The following is a 21,703-nucleotide window of genomic DNA, read 5'->3' as shown; positions in this document are numbered from 1 at the left end:
AACGTTGTTAAGGAGGATTAAACACAAAATCTGACAGGTGTTTGTTTTATTTGAAATTTAAAAAAGAAAAAAGAAAACTAGTTTTTATGATCTACAGATCAAAATTTTAATCTAGTTAAAGATTTTGACAATTTGTAAGTGTATATTGATGATTTATATGGATTGGAAATATTGGAAGTTTAGCTTCAAGTTAATCAATAAGAAATTACTGTTAATGTGAAAAGTTGAGACATGAAAGAACAACAACAATATTTATGATGTTGATTTAGAGAAAAGTATTGTTTAAACTGTAATTTTTACATGAAAAGGTTATGATTAAGGGAACTCAAAATGAGACTCCATATAGTCATTTGTTGATAATCTTAAAACTTTATTATTTTGGATAATTATAAAAAGGGAGCTTTAAATTAGTTATAATATTAACAAACATTAAGAACAAAAGATTATTATAGTGTCATGCTGAAACTTGTACATTAATTTTTTTTTTCTTGTATTTATTTGTGTGCTGTATGGAAATGCAAAATACAGTTTAAAGTTAACTATATCTACTCGGCTAGAAATAATTGTGTGACAAGGAAGAATAACTTTCATATTTTTCAAATTACAAATTAAAGAAAAATTTCTTTCTTCTGATTTCATTCTGCAATTTTTGCTATTTCATGATATTTTGTATATTTAACCCAAAAGAAAGTAGTGTTGAGAATTAAAGAAATTCTAAGAATATAAAAAAAATATTTAGTTTAAAAAATCATTTTCATATGGACTTTTATACTCGCCTATTGTTCTATAACAAGATTTGAAAGAACAAGATGTATGTATTTATAATTAATATTTATTGTATGAAAATAACTGAAAATGCCTGAGAACTTCTGTGTGTATATTGGTGTGTATGTGGACATACCTGCACAATGGAAAGCTTAGATAAGTGGAGACGATTTACTTAACAAAAATAACCAGCATACGTGTTTGGATTGAGAATGTTTCCAGTACATTCTCTGTAATAAATAAAAGCTTTACAAGAAGTAAGTTGTAGCTCAATATATTTACAATAAAAAAAATTACTGTTTAAAGTACATATTGAAAATACATGTACAGAATATGATGAAATATAGAAAAGTCATTCATTTCTTAAATCTGTAAAGTACTGTTAGAATTTTGAAACTACTGGAAAAAGATGATTTTTTTGTTTCATTGTCAATTCTGGGTTAAATATATCTATGGTTAGTGATTTTCTACATATGTAGTAGGTTGGTGTTGTAATGTAAGGGGCTAAAATTCCTAAAACTGTGAGCATAAGTTTAAATATATTAATAGTTTTAGAGACAAATAAGTACTGAATTACTGTAACAGTAATACTTGGACAGTAAAAACAAATCTTAAAAGATCAGCGAGTTGTAAACATTTTTTTTTTTTTAAATACAACATAATTCTCTTGTCAAAATGTAATCCATTTAACAACATGAAACAAAATTGTATTTATGTATAGATGACAGTAAAATCAGTATATTTCAAGTTTATACAGAATTTATTTCTGTTGCCTATCAACACAGAAAAGAATGTGTGTGTGTTTAAATTGGCATGTTAGCTACAAGTTTTTGAGTTTTCTGTTACTGTAGGTTGGTTAATATTCAAACTTTCTTCCAAAATTTGATAGAAAAATAACATTTTAAAGGAAATACTTTGTTAATCTTATGTTTTATTAAAAAAACAAGTTATTTAATTTTCCTTTTTGCTCTTTTATTTCATCATGTGGAAATAAACAGATAAGATACAATAAAATTATATTGTGTGGATTTTTACTTGTGCCATGTATACATGTGTTGATAAAAGATGGTGAATATCTGATAGGCAAGCTAAACTTGCAAGTATTGGTTCTGGTGGGGTTTTGTTAGAATTCTGATTATTTGCATGCATGATTGGTTATCACAGTACCAAGATGAATGACAATTTGATTGGTAAAAGCTAACCAACACAAGCACTGTTTGGAATATCACGCAACTAAAAGTAATGCAAGACAATATTAATGAACTTTTTAAATAATTTGGCCTATTAACAAAAATAACTTAAATTTGAAATAGTTCTACTATAGACTAAATGAATGGAGTTAAACTTCCCTGTTGGGAATAGAGATGTGACATTTTAGTGATTTAAAATTTCATGGTATTCTCATCTTGTGATGTTAAGCTTTACAACAGATGCCAAACCAGATTGTTTAACTCTAGTGCAAAGTGTAGTATGTGAACATTTTATGATTTACTGATTTCTTGGTTTTGATCTAGTGTATAAGGAATTTAAATCCATTGTTTTTGAAATTTAATTGAAACTAGAAGGGTTAGCTTGTGATTGTTGTCTACTCTGTATAGGCTTATAGAACTTTTAGGTAACATTGATTTAACAAGCTTTAATATATACAAGGTCTTACGAATACTGTATTGGTCTCTTACTCTAATTTGTATAGTTAATGCAGTTTCTGTGTATAAATGAAATAACACCAATATATATTTAAAACACAACAGTAGTGTTACTAGATTAGTTTCTAAATAAACCTTCATCAAAGCTGTTCCCTTTTAATGTCTTTAAAATGTAAATGTTCTTCATAGTCACTTAAGTACTTGAAAATAATTACCCTGTAGAGTTGCAAAACTTCAAAAACATGTTAACTACATAACAGACTTCAAAGTTGTCATTTTGTCTTGTTTGATCAGAATTAAGTCTTTTCCTTTTTGGCTTCATAGGGACTTGTTCAGTCTCTCAATGTTTGTTTGTTTTTTTGCTTCAATGCAGGCCTTGCTCTTCCTAGTCTTTATGGGCTTGTTCAGCTCAATTTGTTTGAGTTCCAATTACATTACTAACTTATCTTTTATCACTCAACTCTGCTGGGCTAGTGTAGATACCAAAGTATTCCCTTAGTGCTTCCTCAGACAATAAATCATCAATTAGTATTTCAACAATATGCTTTATTTTGTTTTTTTCATTAATTTTAACTAGTTCTAAGATTTTGGCATTTCAAGTAATTCACTTTTGTTACATTTTTCTAGCAGTTTAAAGAAGGGTGATACAAGAAAACCTTAATCAGACAAATCTTGTAGGTACTGATAAATATAAATTAAGATTTGAATTTTGTCTACAATTCAGATCTTGGACACAATTTTATTATGCATTATAATTTATCTTGGTCTGATTTATTATAGTACATATTGCAATTTTAAATAACTGAAAACTTTATCTATCAAATTTAATACTTGCCAAATGACTAATACAGTTTTCTTTCTTAACACAAATTATTTTAATATACAAATAATACATTTATAATGGTTAATACAAGTAATTATTCACATACAAAAGTTTACAAACTTGCAAACAATATGCAGTCTTCTATGGAGTCTGGAAATGAATATTTTATCAATGGTTTAGATGCATGAGGCACAAATTACTTTTATGTTGATACACTTGACAGGAATGCAAGGTAGCTCTACTCTTCACCCAAGTATTTTGTATTGAAATTAAGTAATGAACTTCAGATGTTAGTATTTCTATGAAGCTGTAATGTTTAAAATCTAGAAACGTTCCTGTGAAATATGTCATTTTCCAATTAATAAGCATTTGTCACAACTATACCTTCCAAAGCCGATAGTATACTGAAAATAGCTAACCAATAATATTTCTGTCTTGGCACGTTGGTTTATATACTTTAAGGAGAGGTTCTAGAAAGTTCAATTGGCAACAATATTGGTCAGCACCAGTATTTTACGTAGATCATACACTCATGCTCTAGAATCTTCTACAAATTTTAGAGAACAGGTAGGACTTTTGCAATACATATATGCATTTCTAAATATATATTGAACTGAAAATAGATTATAAACTAAAAGGTAAAATATTAAATCTTTTACAAATATCATGCTCCATTCTGAAACTTGAATGTGTAACCATAGACCAAAAACTTCTATCTCGTTGGAGCTCTCTGAACATAAACTCTACCAAACATTGATATATTCATTTTTCATCAATGCAAGTTATTAAATCCACCCATCTAAAATCAACATACCATCTCCACAGTTACTACTGGAGGAAACCAAATACTCTCCAAATATTGTATAACTTTATCCTTGAACATTTACTGCCTCTCAGCACTTGCCACATCTCTAGTTCTCCAGGGAAACTAGTGCAATAGTTTCTTAATTTCACAGGCATCATCTGTAACCATGTTGTAACAAGTCATTCTTGTTCAACAGAATCAGTCATCAAGTCTCACAAATACATCTATATATTCAACTGACAAGTTCAAGATTTTCTTGCATTCTAAGTTGTGATTGCTTTCAAGTCCTCAACTAACAATGACAGGTATGTTGAAAGCCACATGTTGGTTTTTGAATGCAACTCTTACATTACTTCTAGCCTTGGTTACTTACACTCACTCTCCTTACCACAACTATAACAATTTTATAACAGGAGCAATGGGAATGAATTACAAGGTACTGCTGAGTTTAATTAAAATGACTAAGTTAAAAATAAACAGACTGTCCAGAATGTGTGATACAAAATTCATGGTACCAGTTTCTATAAAGTCACCTCTACCCATTGGGAATGATTGCAAATATAATGGGACATTGGGTGGTCTTGTAATATTAAATCTTTATAATTTTGACACTGGCATCTCATAATCAGTTTCAGAAAAATGCTGAGAACTTCAGCTGTAGGATTCAAATCACATTGCTTCAATCAGAGATGATGGTAATCACTTTCATACCCTAAAAGAACTTGATTTAACTGCAATGTGCTGGTGGCCTATTAAGATATTTTCCATGGAACCATCACAGGTAATCCTCATAAATAGCTAAGTCTTCCTGGGGTTTTTGCAGTTAAAGTTTGCTCTGTAATTAATTCATATTTTTCTACAGAGAAGAATTATATTACAATATTTTACCTGAGTGCACGCTTTCTCCTACTCAACCACTTTCTTGTGGCAAAAATTAAACCATACAGAATCAGCATCAAACATCATATTGACTCTTTGTACTAACTGTTTGCCATCTAGAAATCTTGTCTAGGCCACTTTTACTGTCTGAAAATAAAGCAAAATTAAAAGAAGTCATGATAATCCTCCCTCTTAAAATAAAATTAAACCTATGAAAGCTAATTATGTTTATAGTTTGTGTTGTTCTAAACTGTAATTCAGCTCTGGTTCTGTTTGATAAATGAATTTGCTGTGAAATACTGGCACAAAGAAAAAGAATTATCTTCAATCATATCATATGCCCAGTGCAAGTGTTCTCTGCATCATATCCTAGGTTACATGATATTGTGGAAATTACGTGAAGCTTTGAGTTAATATCTTTTTCTTTATATTCTATCTGTTGTTTCACAAAATGCAAGGTACCATATTTTTAGTCTAGGCATGAATGAATCTAACACAGAAAAGGAGGATCACAAAGACATGGAACTGAAATTGGAGGTACAAATCATCACCAGCATTCAGTCTTGAATAAGATAAAGTACAGGAGATTTATTTCACCCACTCTTTTCGTTTTCTTGGGTATTTTACATTTTGTGTGAAACTGGTAAAACTAAACAGTCCTATTGACTATACATCCGTAAGTTTTATCATGAAATCTAAACTGTATATCTTGCAACATAGTAACTTTCAGATAATATAAAAACTTTATCTAATGAGTTAGAATCAATAGTTACCTTCCTGTTCACCTTTACATTTTCCTTATTCAGTATTTTTTTTATATTTTGTCAACCATTTCACTCATCACCACATCATTTTGTGGGCCATGCTTAGTCTATGTAGTAATTAACATTCTACAGTACACCATATATCTTAACCTCCTCACTACTTTACACTTCTACCCATTAGCACAAACAGAATAAAATATTAGAAAATGGGAAAACATAAAATATTGAGGAATATGTATTACTTCTGACAAACTGTGCTTTACAAAGTTCCAGTCTTAAAGCTACATATGTGCATAAAAAATAAAATAACACTAAAAGCTACAAAGCAATACTTATTTGATATGTATTAGTATAAAGATGCATCATTTCATAGTTTTAATTAAACATGATTATTCTCACCGAGAGGGCAAGAAGGCCATGGAAAGTTAATCGTAAGGGATTTGTATAACAAGTAAAACGGTTTTTCTACTATTTTATTTCACGATAACTCATTGAGACTATAGCAACCTTTTATGTGTACATTTACTTTCACTACATGACTGCTTCATTGATTTGATTGCACCTGCAAGAAGCAAATTTTATAGAAAGTATTTGCTTCATGTTACAAATGAAGTAGTTTTAACATAACATCAGCTTTACATATAAATTTGTTTTAAAGAATTTCATATTCTGCTGAAATGAAAGTTAAAACTTGGACTCAACATATTTACTTATTCTTTTATATGTTAACATAACTTAGGATCATTTTCTATTTATTATTTTCTTTGGTACTCTAGTTTAGTTTGCAGAGGAAGAATACTTTTTCTTTGTTTTTTTTTTAAGTTTTCATTGTAGCTCTTGCTAATCCTACACACAGGATCTCTTGCCTAGGATTGTATTGGCATTGTTGTATTATTTACCATGTTGTAATTTGTGGGGTGTGATTAAGACTTTTGTGGATCAGGGTCTTGTTTCTTTCTCTCACAAATCATGTCTTAAAATCTGATATATGTAAAGCACATGTTCATTAACAGACTAAACCTTCTTCTCCACAGTTAATCTGTGTGATATCACAAGATATATCATTTGAATTTTCACTAATGGTATAGAATAATTATTTCTTCTTGTAGAGTTTCACAAGCAGCATGTCAAAAGCTTTATGTTGCACTTTAGTCCCATATCTGTCCTTTAAGTAGAAACGGGTGTTAACGAAAATAAAGAGTACTGTGAAATATTGCATTGGTACCTTTTGTTCCAACTTAACAGTGAAACATTATTCTCTTTCCCTAGTTTGTCTTCTGCAGATATTTAGCTTTCCTGTTACAGCAGCCAAAGAAACCATAGAATTCAGAGGTCTAATAGTCAAATATTAAAGAACACAACATCATTTTTCAGAATACAGACTTTATTTATTTACATTTCTTTATTTTTGCTGTAAAAGTTCAAAACTATTTTTGCTTTATATTTCTTGAATGAACTTTGTATAGCAGTCACTTATAATTTTCTGTGAACATCGATATACCTGAATACTATGAAACCATATTTGGAGCATCTACTCCAAAATGGTACTGTCATTGATCAACAACTGTTGCTTTATCTTAACCTGAAAACTATAAATTAATAATTATAAAAAATTTAATCAAAATGCTGTGGTATATTAAGGCTCACAGTTGTACCTCAGAGTAGGTAGTTAAGTTCACTAATGGGAGGCTCAAAGATATTGGACATTGAAGTTTATCTTCCCCTGGTCAGCAACAGAATGTGATGCACAAGAAAAGTGGCAAACTCAAATACACAAATACTTTTAATTATACAAACAAAACAGGACAATACAAAAACGCTATTATATGGTGGTGTGTGTGTTAAACTGAGAAGAGTAAAGAGGGCTTTAAGCTCTTGTTAGTTCATATAATTCCCACTTGCAATTTAAATTCAAATAAAACATTGAAAATAACTTTGACAAATTAAAACCAAAGTAGTCAAGTGCAAAATCTAACTTGCTTATGCATTTAATTGAACTTATTTTATTTAAAAGTCTGACTTCAACACCTTCAGATACTAGAATGTCTAGACCTACATTAGACAAAAAATGAAATACACTAAGAATTTGCTTACTAAGAAACTCCTATGTTGTGCTAAAATTTAAATGCTCTTATAAAAAGTTAAAAACAAAGAAAACTCAGCTGAAACTTACATGGCTTTTGCTGGATATATGAGAACAACTTACAACTTTATACTCATAAAGCAAAACTAGTCTTGCATATTTCAATAAACCTTAATGAATTATTATACAAAAGGCCAAAATCAGAGTTCAGCACCATATCGAGTGAGCATTCCCTGTGCTTTTTAGGAGTATCATGGTTCTTAGCTGTTATCCAGTTTGCTCACATGAAAAACAACCTGTTTAACAAAAAAATTGAATTCACTGCATACTTACAAACATACACCACTTTCCAGTGAAAGAGAAAGTTACATGATTTACTTAAGTGCCTCACTACATTCAAATAAGGAATGACCAAAAATACAACATTAAAAAAATCTTTCACCTCAAATAAATAATTGAAAAATGAATAGTACTAGCCCATGCTACACATCTCCAAAATTTCTTTTCAACAAAGCCTTCCCTAACTCTAAAACTAGCAAAAAATAAAAACCAGATCAAAATTCTATTGAATGGCACTCAAGAAATCAAAATAATTCACTCTTACCCTAGTAAAACCACTTGTTCTTCAAAACTTAGTTATGCAGGCTAAAATCATATAAAACAAAGCACTGACATACTCTTTAAGGAACTGATGGTCTAACACACGATGCTAATAAAATTTAAAAAAAAAAATACAAATGTGAAGAAAATACCTTCCAGATACACTGTATGTACGTCTTTTAGAGGCAGTAGTTATATAGATACATAATTTAAAACAATACATGAATGAAAACACTTAAGAAAAGAGAGTACATAAAATGAAAAATCCTTTAAAACAAAAACGTTATACATTAAATAACCATTTTTCTCACTTTATATATATATATACAAAATCCCTTAAACACACTAATACTCTTCAACATCAGCACTACAAAAGTACCAAAGATAACCCTTTAGTTACAGAAAGACAACTAATACTCTTTAATCAAAAAAACACTGGTATGCATGAAGAAAGCTCTTTAATATAAGGAAAATACTAAACATGTTATTGCAAATTGAATTGAACTGAATGCATTCAATCAAAATTAATCACAGACAGTAATCTTTTACATATGTATAACATGTAAACTACCCCATATATAGTTTGAACACATACAAATATACATACAAGGTGCCTTTAAAAACCTTAACATATATGTAGTACATAGACTCAATAAAACTTCATCCAAGTAAAATACATTATATATACTCCTCATGAAAATGAAACTCTTGAACTTAAACACACATACAGTGTACTAAATTAAATTATAATGCAAAAATTGATTATAAATGTGTGTGTGTATATATATATAAAGAGAGAGAGAGAGAGTTTTTTGTTTTTTTTCTGATTAAGCACCAAGCTACATAATGGGCTATCTATTATGCTCTGCCCACCAAGGGTATCGAAACCTGATTTCTAGCAGTGTGAGTCCTCAGACATACCGTTGTGCCACTGGGGAGAGGACTATAGAAAGAGAGAAAAAAAATCACACTAAAATGTATAGTTTTGATAACAAGTTATGGCTTATCACTTAAAGGAACCAAGTAAATGTTTCAGTAAAGCCTTGGATTTGTGTTCCATTCTGGTGGTTTGACAGATAATATCCCAAACTCTTGCAAGAACCTTCCGATTTGGCACCATATCCTCTTGGAGTTAAAGCAAATCTTTATGTAGCTAAATTGGCAATTCCCTACATGTCAACAGATGTCTTCTTCATGAATGCAAAGCATCCAGACCTTCATCCACCTGGATTGCCGATCTTAATCGTGGCTCTTTAACATCATGATCTGCTATAGCATTAATTGCCATTTGATCTACAGTGAGAGTTTTGTGTTTAGTGCCAACTTTTGCATTCTTGCCTCCAGAGCCACTGAATGGAATAACGCCAATGAAGCTGACAAAGTTTATGGCTAAGAGCTCATGGTGGAGGTCACCGTCACAGCTAGTGGCGATACTGTAAGCAGTGCCACAGACATTACTGCCACCTGAAGGATCACTGATAATTCTTGGTCTGACATACCACTGTGTCACTTTCAGACGTCTTCAGTCTCTTTTTTTAGATCCACTCGTTTACACCAAGGAAGTCTGGTTCCAACATTGAATGGACTGGCTGGATGGCTAGCATGTTTGATGTCGCAAGCTTGTTTGAGCTCTTATCCGTAGCTATTGAAGGGCCAGGTGTTGTTGTATAATGCTCTGTAGTTCAAGTGACCAACCCCACAGTCACTTCTTCTAAAGCCTGTGGTTCAGATGCATCTTTGAAAATTACATATTTTCACCCATTTTCTCTGAAGAGACAAAATAAATAATGCCAATCAAAAGTATGAAAGACAGGAATGGAAAATATACAGTGTCATTAAAATTAAATAAAGTCTCCTCTTTAATTACTTCCAGTTTCAGTGATTTGTTAGGTATCTTTAATATTAAGAATATTGGCACTCTAACTGTTTAAATTAATAGAGACAGTGGGTTAATAGATTTATCTTAAATAACAAAGTTCAGGATTGAAATCTGAGGATCCAGAGAATTCCAAAACTTGGTCAAGAGTGTGGTTTACAGTCGTAATAGCTTGGTTACAAAAATACTCCATCCTGGAATTCCCATCAGAACAGAGGGCAAAAACATCGAAAATAAACTTGGTTAATCTCCATGTTGTTAGTCATGTGATCGCCCTTAACATCCCTATAGAACATGATCCATACTACACATTGGCATGATGGTAGTCTACAACTAGCCTATAACCACGCTGTATTCCATTCACTACCATATAGTTTTTGAATCAAGAGAGCCCAGGTCTGGTAGGAAAGAAATGGGTATGTGAGGGTAATTACGCAAATAACCACTATAGATTGAACACCCTTTAATGTTGGCATTATTTATAAAAGCATGCAAATTCTTTAGCACTTACATCTCTTTCCCCTTACCGGTCTGTAAGAAGTATTTTGAAAATGTAGTGTAACTTTCCAGAAGAAGGGGATATCATTTATTTTAATCCTGGGGAGCCATAATTTCAATATAGAAATGAAATTTAAAGTATACTTGTTAAGGCAATTACAAACAAAAACATAAGGCGGAAATATATGCTTAAAGAAATAAAATTGTGATACTGATAAAGTAGGTCACCATAATACTTTTTAAAAGTAGCATGACACAAACTAAGACGATTAAATCAGGACAAATTGATTAAATCTCATAAAATGTATTTATTGATATAAATAAAAACTAACTAATATATCTAAATGACATTAAATAATAACAAGATTAAAGAAGTAACTAAACACACCAAAATTATCAAGTATTTTCTTTGATATCTCTCAGGGCTCTTCTAATTCCGTTGGACCCGGTTAGTACTTTGGAGGGTGACCACCGAGGGTCGCGGGTTCGAATCCCAATCGCACCAAACATGCTCGCCCTTTCAGCCGTGTAGGCGTTATAATGTTACGGTCAATCCCACTATTCATTGGTAACAGAGTAGCCCAAGAGTTGACGGAGGGTGGTGATGATTAGCTGCCTTCCCTCTAGTCTTACACTGCTAAATTAGGGACGGCTAGCGCAGATAGCCCTCGAGTAGCTTTGCGCGAAATTCAAAAAACAAACAAAATCTTCTAGTTCTTTAACTATCAAGGGGATCTACCAGCGATTTATTAATCAAAGGGGCCTTCTTATTCATTCATTATCTGGGGCATATCTTGTCGATTTATTATTAGGAGTACTTCTTGTCCATTTATTATTAAGAAGTCCCGTTGTTTAGTTAATACCATGGGAAATGAAAGGACATCTTGTCAAAAAACGATGAGGCACATGCTTCGTTATGGCTAGGCACTGATATTACATATTTTTATGCTTAAAAACACTTAATATTATTTTTAAATGAAAGTATTTGGATTCTGCTTTTCAATGTATAGAGGCCTTTCTGGTAATAGAACTCACTCCGATTTTCTAGGCGTCCTTCTCCATCTGTCATTAAAGAGGAACTTGACTGTCATTAGAGGTTTCTTCTCTGATTATTATTAATATACCTTATTAATTTTGACAACGAATTTTACTCTATGTGTGGAGGTTTGGGGCTCATTTAATGACGCTGCTTATAAGTTTCACTTTTCACAAGTACTTTCACTTCCTTCATGCTAATTTTTCTATCTGACTGAAATGCTATCAGCCACACTTGACATTGATAAAATTGTTTTCGCGCACACGTTGTGTGAGCTTATGTGCCACTCATATATCTTCCCGTAAAATACACTATCAGCTAAATATTTCGAGTTAAAAACTGAAACATTATTGGACTTGCATGCGTGAGACCAATAGGCTTGCTGTTTCTATAGATAATATCTGGCATCTAGTAAGAAACCAGATTTAACTTCATGTGTATCTGCATTAACATCGTAATCACATTATTGCATTTTCATTCAAATGCTGCCCTCTGGTTGTATTCTTAGTGATATATTCATTTTGTGTTGGACAACACTTATTGTTGGTTTTGAATAAAATTTCGTGTGTTTTCAAAACTTTACAAACGTATGGTATTCTTAAATATACTCTTCAAAAAAAGAAACGCAAAAGGCAAAATTGAGACATATTGTTAACAAGTTTATTCCGGGTAGTTCTGTATGACATGTGTGAAACTTTGCACATTCACTGCTGAACATCCAAAGTCTGCAAAGGCGAAGTCCACGCTCACTAGTTGACGTTTAACGTCACTCAACGTCAATAACAAGTATGCCCCCCGTAAACATAAATAACTGCTTGGCATCTCCTGCCCATGGAAGCGATGAGATGACGAATCACATCCTGTGGAATGGCTGTCCACTCAGCCTGCAAAGCTGCTGCAAGCTGAGGTAGAGTCTGCGGTTGAGGATGTCGCCGTCGCAGACGTCGGTCCAACTCGTCCCAAAGATGTTCAATGGGGTTTAAATCTGGTGATCTGGAGGGAAAGAGAAGAACGTTGATGTTGTGGTGTCTTAAGAAGACAGTGGTGAGTCGGGCTATGAGTCGTCCCGAAGGTGACGTAACCGGATGTAGCGATCTTGTGCGGGCGTGGTCACACGAGGTCTGCCAGATCGTGGACGGTCACGAGTTGATCCATGTTGTTGGTGACGATTCCATAGCCTTGTGATGGTGCTTGGGTGGACATTCACAGCTCTGGCAACATCTGATCGAGATTCGCCTGCTTCCAAGCGATCAATGGCGTTGGCGTTGTTGCGTTGTGCTTCAGTCAGTCTTGGCGTAACTGTATTGCGTGTCGGTGGCTTAACACTGACTTTTATAGGGATTTTGCACTTGCAGAACATGCAGATCTCTCAAACAAATTTATTGGACACGAATGCGTTTTGGCGAAAAATCCGATGTTTTCCTCTGTTTTCAATGTGCACAACTTTTATTGTCATTTTGGTCTGACAATCAGTGCCTTAACACGTGTAACATCACATACTCTGGGCTTGAAACGTTATTACATATATTTCTCTTTAAAATAACAAAAATATCCCTTTTGCGTTTCTTTTTTTGAAGAGTATACTTTTATTTTTGTGCAGGTATCAGAAGTCCTCCAGTGGCGCGTTGGTATGTTTTCGGATTTCGATATCCGTTGTGGGTAAACAGCCCATAATGTAACATTGTGCTTAACACAAATCAAATTAAGTATTAAACTGGTCTGCTGAAAAACAGGAGTATCGAGCCCGCGACCCTCAGGTTATGAGTCGACACTCTAACCACTTGACCATGCCAGGTTCATTTGCTTTAGGGATTTATAACTAGTATTTACAACCTTAAGGGCACTTTATGTGACAAATGGGCTAAACGGCTAAATTAAACATTCAAAAATTCATGAGAAACAATCCTTTTTTTTAACTACTTAGCATATGACTGAAAAGTTGTCAGAAGTAGCTGCCGCTTACATGACCGAATATCGAAGTCATAATTTTTTTTATAAATACAGGTAAGGAACATGTTCAACGGCATATCGCAGAATTAGAACCTTTGTCCATCAATGTGCATCTCGAAATGCTAAGTTCTAGACCTTACCAACTTGTGAATATCTATTGTAAATGTTCGGTACACCCGAAGATGTATACATTTAATTTAAAGAAAATCATTAACCTGTTGGTCCACCAAGTCTGCCCCCTAACACTAAACTAAACATTAAAAATAACATAAAATATTCAAAGGTAGCCCGTGTCATTCAAATATTTGGAGCGCCTTTCCTTACTCTCTGTTAAGTTAACTGCATGCAAAACACCCGAAGGCAGTTTATTCAAAGACCAACCACCTCTGTTATGAAAATAAAGTTATCTTCTGAAAATGGCTCCCACCTAGCCAAAATCTATAATTATATTCCCTATTCCTACCATTTTTACTATTAAGTGTGAAAAACGATTTTGCGTAAACATTATCAAGTCCTTTTTTTACCTGTGTGTTTGTTTGGTTTTGTAATTTCGTGCAAAGCTAGACGAGGGCTATCTGCACTAGCCGTCCCTAATTTAGCAGTGTAAGACTAGAGAGAAGGCAGCTATTCATCACCATCCACCGCCAACTCTTCGGCTACTCTTTTACTAACAAATTGTGGGAGTGACCGTCACATTATGATTTTCCCACAGCTGAAAGAGCGAGCATGTTTGATGTGATGAGAATTCTAACTCGCGACCCCGGATTACGAGTCGAGTGCGTCAACCACCGGGCCATGTCGGGCCTAAATCTTAACCTATCCTAGTATGACAACCTTTTGGTCCAAAATATCATCTTAGTAGTTCCCCTATGAACCTTTTCAGACAAGTTAATGTTATTTGTGAGGTGAGAACGTCCCAGACTGACTATAATATTCAAAATGTGGCTTAGTTAATGGCCTATACATTGGAATGATAGTATTCTTTGTGTATGTTTTTAATTTTTATATATATTTTAATTGGTTTATACATTTGTTCCACCCATCTTGGCTCATGTTACTTTTATTTTTAATTTTCCGTAAATAAGATATCTTTTAAAAAATTCAACTACACATGCGAAATTTTAATACAACATAAATACTAAAATAAACATTATCGTTTTACTCTAAATTTAAACACGTTTTTGCCAGGTTCAGCTCCATGCCTTATTTTCAGTGTATATTATAAACTGTCTTCTTTTATTTCTTGAATTTGTTTAATTTTTATATACCTAATTTAAGTGATACATAACAAGGTATCTGATCGATAACCAATCCGCGTATATCCATAATTCAATATATTATGTTGATTTTACAAATTATGAATTTTCTTTTTTTCGTCATTTTAGATAGTGCTCTTTGAAAAAAAAAAAAAAAACAAAAAAAAAACACAAGTACCGCAATTAAACATGATTGAGTCAGACTTTGTAGTTTATGTGTCATTGCTCGGCTGTTGCAGAAGCAGCACGCTGGTTCATCATATCGAATATTTATTCGATATAAAATATAATTCTTTATTCAAAAGTATCAAAATAAACAAAATTAATTTTGGAATAAATTAACGGCCAAAACAGTGGTATGTTTCTTACTACTAATAATACAGGTATTATAATAATTTAATGACAACGGGAAAATATTTTCAGAATTAACAATAGGAGTAATCGCAACCAATCCAAGACCTGGGGTCTCTTCAAATAAGAATGCGTATTGATACACTGCTATTAGAATACGTTAGTAGAGCGGCATCATTGTTGTTGAGTGGATTGTAATTAAGAAGTTTCTTGTTTAAGGGTACATGCTTTAACACTGCAAAGAAAGTTGAACAATCAAACATGGTATTTCTTCTTTTATTAAGCAAAATTATTTTTAAAACGAAATTTAAACATTAAAGTTTTATATTAATGCGGAAGTTTATATAGTGTTGGATATGTTATCTTATTGTTCAATGTTGAACTTAAAATACTGTCTGTACTGGCATAGAATACATTATTGTGATCTATAATTTTTAAGTCTAACTTTAAATAGAAGCTTGTATAAAAGTAAAACATTTGTTAAACAAACTACGTAAAGTTGTGATATATGTACTATTAATATTAACATATTATCTTGTAATCGGGGCTTAAACCTATACCTAGAAATGCTAATGGTGCTAGTAGGTAGTACCGCAATTCACCAGTTAGGCTTAAGAAGCAATGATTAACGCAGCATTTTCTGTCGCCTTTACTAATGGACTTATGTAAAGAGTCCACAGCGATCTTTGCGGTTAAAGTCTTATGTAATGCGTAATTTGAATGATTAGTTATGTGCCATTGCAGGATAACAATGAGAAATGCTATTCGTAGGACTTTTTTATGTGTGTATGTATTGTAAATGAAAGTATTCAAATTTGAAAGGTAAAATCGGGTATCGGCATATACTCCTTTATGAAATTAAATTTAACGTTCCTAGATGGCAGCACATTTTCAGAAAATAAGTGTTAGATTGTTTTTTGTACAGAAGTATGTTAATAAGTTAGTAAACAACGATTTATAAACACAGTGAAATAGTTTTTGAGGAAACCTACATGTTTCGATAGCAAACTGGTCTGTTTGCTGATTGTACTTAAAAAAAAAAATGGACCAATGTTATGTTGAAATGTTTCTCAATCTTATTCTTACAAGTTTCTGCTTACAAACATATTAACCTTTGTTGTTGCATGAAGTAATTCTTCAAAATATGTAGCGAGTCGAAGTTTAAAATAAAATTTGTTTTGAAGAGACTTTTATGCAGTGAGATTTAAAAAAAAAAAAACCTAAAGTCCTGAAATCCAGTTAAGCTATTGGTATTCATTTTCATTGCTGCTAAGGTGTATTTGTTGGTTTAGAATTTTATTGGTAATAAATAGTTATATTTAGAAATATTTTGGAAATGAGATTCTTAAGTATTTAAATTTTTCTACAAAAGTAGGCTTAATATAATCTTTTTGGACAATAATTTGGTTCTTAGCTCTATGCACATGACTTCATGACATATTTCTAGAGTTGCATTAAAAATTTAGCTAAACAACTTGTTTTCCTTTTCTTGTATGTGATAATAATTTTGGTATTAAAATGTAATTTGTGATTTAAATTTTATCCAAGTTTTAAAATTTTTCAATTTCTGAAGGAAAGGTTCTTTAAGATCCTAATTTTTTTTTTTTTTTTAGTTACGTAACACATCTTTCTTATTTCTATATTTTTTTTGTTTCTTTTTTCTGGCTTTAAGCAACCTCAATTGAACAAACTCAAATTATGGATGCTGACAAGCCAGATTGTAAAATTTGACTCTCTCATTTTGTCTTAATTTTGTTCTTTTATTATGTGTTTTAATCAGTAGGAAAAGAATTGTCTACGAGAAAAAGGTATTGATTTTTCTTGCGTACAGTTTAAAATGTTTTTCATAGATTTGTTATTGTTGAACAATAAAGTACTAATGGAATTTTTAACCTATTTGTAGCTTTCCTAAAAAGTCTGTTAAGTTAGTTTTTTGGAATATTCTAGTCTTGTCTGATATTGATGTTCTGGAATATGTATTTGAAATTCCACAAGTTTTTGTGGAAAATTAAATAAGAGGCTGAACTTTGTTATATTTTACAGTGACAAAGATAATGTGAGCTTTGGATATCTAAGTTCAGTAGCCTAATGCTGTTTATTTTTTATTAAAGGGTTAATGATCAATTAGATACGAAGTATAACAAAAATATTCTATGAATAGATGTGAAAAGGTTAACAGTTTAAGGTTTAAAGATTAATGCATAAAATGAAATTTGTTTCATTTAAAAATGAAAAACAACTTGCACTTTTGTTTTCCAACCTTTTATTTTATACTGATCATTATTGATGTATTTGTTAGTGTTATGATTTACAAAATAGCAGACAGTATAAATTAAAAAAAAAAAAAAAAAGGATAATCTTTTAGGTTCTAAAGACTTGCAAATCAAGTGAGGAAACTAAGATGAAAATAAAATATGAAAATAACCTTGTATTTAGACTTCGTAGTTACACTGACTTTGAAAATGCAGTTACATCTTCAGTAAATACTTTAAGTAAATAAATTTGTGTGTGTGTATGTATGTATGTGTATGATACTTGCAATATTTTCTAAGATCTTGCCAAGTTCTAGGAAGATGTATGTAGCAAAGGTAAAGTTACAATAAATATTACTATGTATAGGTGTCAGTCCATTAGACTGATATACAGTGTTAACCTTTTTGAACTAGTGACCATCTTTCTGGTGATGTTAAGTGTACAACATTGTATTAAATTTCAAATTATGAGTTGCAAAAAAAGAAAAGTTAAAATTGTTCATTATTTTCACTTAAATTTTGATATTTGTCTTGCAAAAAAGAGGTAATTGTTTGAAATTGTATTTCTCAGTAGCTCCATGGAGGGGGGGGGGACTTGTGTGACCTCACTTAAGGATTTTTTACAATTTTCTGTTTATCCCAAAGCACTGATTTGTACTTATTAAACTGTTTTTTCTTTTCTACATATTTTTGTATGAGCCACAACCTGTTTGCAACCCTTTCTTTATTTTTAACTGTTGCAGCATGTTATCTAAGAACTTTCTATTGAAGTAATACTTTGTAAAGTAATTACAGTCGGGGATTAAGTACCAATGGGTAGAGCAAAACAAACTATTTTATGTCAATGTAAAGTTATTAAAGAATATGTTTTTTATGAGAAATGGTTAAAGTGGAATTTAGCGAGATTCTTAGGACTTTGGAAACAAGTTATGTTTTTTGTTTGTTTCTTTAGACTTTGCTGCCATTCCTGAAAATATGTTTTAATGTGAAGTATCTGAACTATACAAGTAATTGAAATATTAACGTTTTTACAGATCTTAATTGGTTGTTTGGCTTAATCCTACCAACATGGCTCAAAACCATGTCATTGCATTGACTTGCATTCAAAATTTATTAATGTTTTAGTATTGTACATTAGTTAACTTGTTAATTAAAAGTAAATGCTGGAAAAACTGATCATTATGTTTGAATGCAGCATTGGTTCAGATTATATTTGTGATGTCCAAATAACAAGTCTGAAGTGTTGTGCAAATAGTCAAATTACCAATATTAACAAGCTAGAACATAAAATAATCTCTTATCTTTTCTACTTGTTGAGATATTGCTGCATTTACTGAACAAACAGTGGCAACACCTATTTCTTTCCATTTTTGAAAATAACATACACATGCACCATTCTATGGCATGAATAACCAATTGAAAGATTACAAGTCCCCCTTGTGGTCTTTTAAGATATTGATATGGAATTTTCTTTTTATGCAAGATTCTAACTGGTAAGATAACTTTAGTGAACTCAGTATTTTTAAGACCCAAATATATCTTTGTTACTAAGCTTTAAGTTAGTAGAATTTTATGATAGTGATATAGTAATTTGTCTTTTGGTTATTTCAGTGTGTTTCTGTTTTACAGTTTAGCAACTTAAGGCATGCAGCAAATAACTACAAAGTTCATACCTAGCAGATTAACAGTTTACTATATTTATTTAATGTTCTATCTGTTTAAGAAATGGTAATGTATATATACATATATAGTGTAATGTAACTGAAAGTTGGCTGTAAATGAGGTCATAAGTATAGCAAATTTTAATTTTAAGCATATAGGTTGGAAAATTAGTTAAACCATCAGGGAGATAAGCTTTGGAAACCTACTAGGAACAATGTTATTTTGGAATTTCTGTGAACTTCTGGTACAGAAATGTTTGACAGGATAGATTGGGGATCATTTGGGTACAACACATGATTATTTCTGTGTTAAGTTTCTTTTACTGCATGTGAAGGTTGGGAATAGTTTTTAGTTAGGTTTATTTTAAAAACATTTCTACACTTAATCATTGTCTTGTTTGCACAAGATTTGTTTTTAAACTTAAGTATTCACAAGATAGTGTTTCTTAGAGATGGGGGGGAAAGGGGGTAGGATAAAGTAAAAAATAAAGTTATCTTAAAATATCATCTCCAATAATTAAAAGATGGCTCTATTATTAGATTTTACTTTTACTTCTGTTTTTTACTAGTACATATTTAAGCTGTTACTTGTTCTGAATAGCTACTAAACAGAAGATAAATTATCACATTTAACCCTAAACTTGCATGTCCCCTTTCATGCATGTTTGTTTTGTTTTTTAATTGCATTCAGGATTTAAGTAATTTTACAATCGGTGCATGTCATTTCAAATTAGTATTATAACGTATGTTTTATAAATTCAGTGTTTTATATTGACAATATTTTTTTCTTTATTAAAAACAAAATAAAATCTTAATCTTTTTGGTTTTTTCCCATGATGCACAATCTTAGTTTTTTGTCTATGTAATGTAAATGATTCTTCACATACAGTAGATATCTGTTTTCACAGGAAGTAGGCTAATTGCTGTCTACAAATCTTTCAAATCCCGAAAGGCAAGCTCTAAGAAAAGGAAAATAAATATTTTGGTAACTCTTGTCAGAAGCTGTGCTCACTTTTAAAATGTGGTCATATGATTTTGCACTCAACAGTATTTATTTCTGTACATGTTTACAGCCAGTAACATGAACTCATTTTGAACTACAACTTTTTTTTTTTTTTTAAATTATCATACAGAATTCCTAATAAGTACTTGAAAATGCTTCTGAATATTGATTACACTTTGTCCTAGCTGTCATTGTTTGTCATCTATATCAGGTACAGTTAAATTGTATTTGAATAAGTTTTAGTTTTATATTTTAGTTAATTGTTTTAAAATGCATATTAAAAGGTTTAATAGTTTTTTAAAATTATATCTCTCATTGCCTTGCTTCATGAAACTTTGTATGTAAGGGCAAAAACTTTTTGCCAAAGGCTGAAGTACTTTTCCCAGTGATATTCTGATGTTTTGTGAAGATGTCTATTAACATGTGTTAAAGAAAATAATAATGCAAAAGAAAAATAAAACATTAAAATAAATTGTGGAAAAGTAAAAACTTTCAGTTAAGGATATAACCAAAAGACCTTTTTATGATTATTTGACAAAAATTTAAAAGGTATGTACATTTTTTTTTTTTTCTACTTCTAAGTTTTAAATGTTTCATTACACGTTGATGGTAATAATATACAGTGTATAAATGGAAGTAACTACTAAAGATAAAACTTTTAGTTAAAATACTTTAATGTAATTTCATTCTTTTGTTTATAAACTGATTGCAATCTTTAACAAAATTTTACCAGTTATTGCAAATATAGGTTGAAGAGAAAGCTAAGGGTTGTTAAGTATTGTTGAACTGTGTATCTTTCTCCATGTGAGAAAGTACCTATTGAACTAGTCCTGTAAACTTAGTTAATTCTAGGCTTATTAATCTGTAAGCTTAGACTATGGTTTTTGAGCTGCATAATATCCACTAAAGGTTTTATGAGAATGGTCATTATGGGGCATGCAAGCCACTTACTACTAATTTTGTTTAAGATCTTGAATAGAGAGAAGGTGCCAGAAGATTGGAAATTGACTTATGTTGATCTTTTTCAAGGAAATAATTAAAAAAAAAAACTTCCATTAATTACAGGCCTGTGACTCTCTTATAAGTGATGGGAAAAGTATTTGAAAATTTGAGATTTTTGAGAAAGTTAACATTTTATAGACTGATGCAATTATACCGTCACTTGTTTTTATCTCTCATTTAAAATGCTTGGCCTAATTGTACGAGAGTTTTAGTACATATCTTCTGTATAAGTAGTTTTATACTTAAAACAAGTTAATGAAGTTTGGTTTATTATTTTAGGTTGTAAATGTTTTAATACTGTTGTAAATAAGAGTTAAAATATTTCCATTTGTCTTGGTTTAAGTTTTTACTGTGTGGTTGAACTTGTAAATGTATCCAATAATTTTCTTGTTTTTAGTAGTATAATACACTTTCCTGACCATTCATGGAAAGTTGCATATATATATTTTTAAT

General features: G+C 31.3%; 1 protein-coding gene and 1 long non-coding RNA gene across 2 annotated transcripts in view; one reads left to right on the top strand and one right to left on the bottom strand.

Moving 5' to 3' along the window:
* Positions 1–7,452: 7,452 nt before the first annotated feature.
* Positions 7,453–21,703, bottom strand: part of LOC143222771 (uncharacterized) — a 20,049-nt gene continuing 5,798 nt past the window's right edge. Inside the window, exons 3-4 of the long non-coding RNA XR_013012478.1 lie at positions 10,753–20,204; positions 7,453–10,132 (exon numbers count right to left, since the gene is read on the bottom strand). This is a non-coding gene — a long non-coding RNA (uncharacterized LOC143222771). The remainder of the gene's footprint in view (positions 10,133–10,752; positions 20,205–21,703) is intronic.
* The window catches only part of LOC143222770 (cofilin/actin-depolymerizing factor homolog), a 24,023-nt gene continuing 17,776 nt past the window's right edge, over positions 15,457–21,703 (top strand). The window contains exon 1 of the mRNA XM_076449731.1: positions 15,457–15,596. Coding sequence (XP_076305846.1) covers positions 15,594–15,596 — 3 coding nt within the window. The 5' untranslated portion in view covers positions 15,457–15,593. The remainder of the gene's footprint in view (positions 15,597–21,703) is intronic.

This window comes from Tachypleus tridentatus, chromosome 8 (assembly GCF_004210375.1).
Source record: "Tachypleus tridentatus isolate NWPU-2018 chromosome 8, ASM421037v1, whole genome shotgun sequence".
Lineage (NCBI taxonomy): Eukaryota > Metazoa > Arthropoda > Merostomata > Xiphosura > Limulidae > Tachypleus > Tachypleus tridentatus.
Note: the sequence above shows the minus strand (reverse complement) of the source record. Positions and strands in the feature narration are given on the sequence as shown.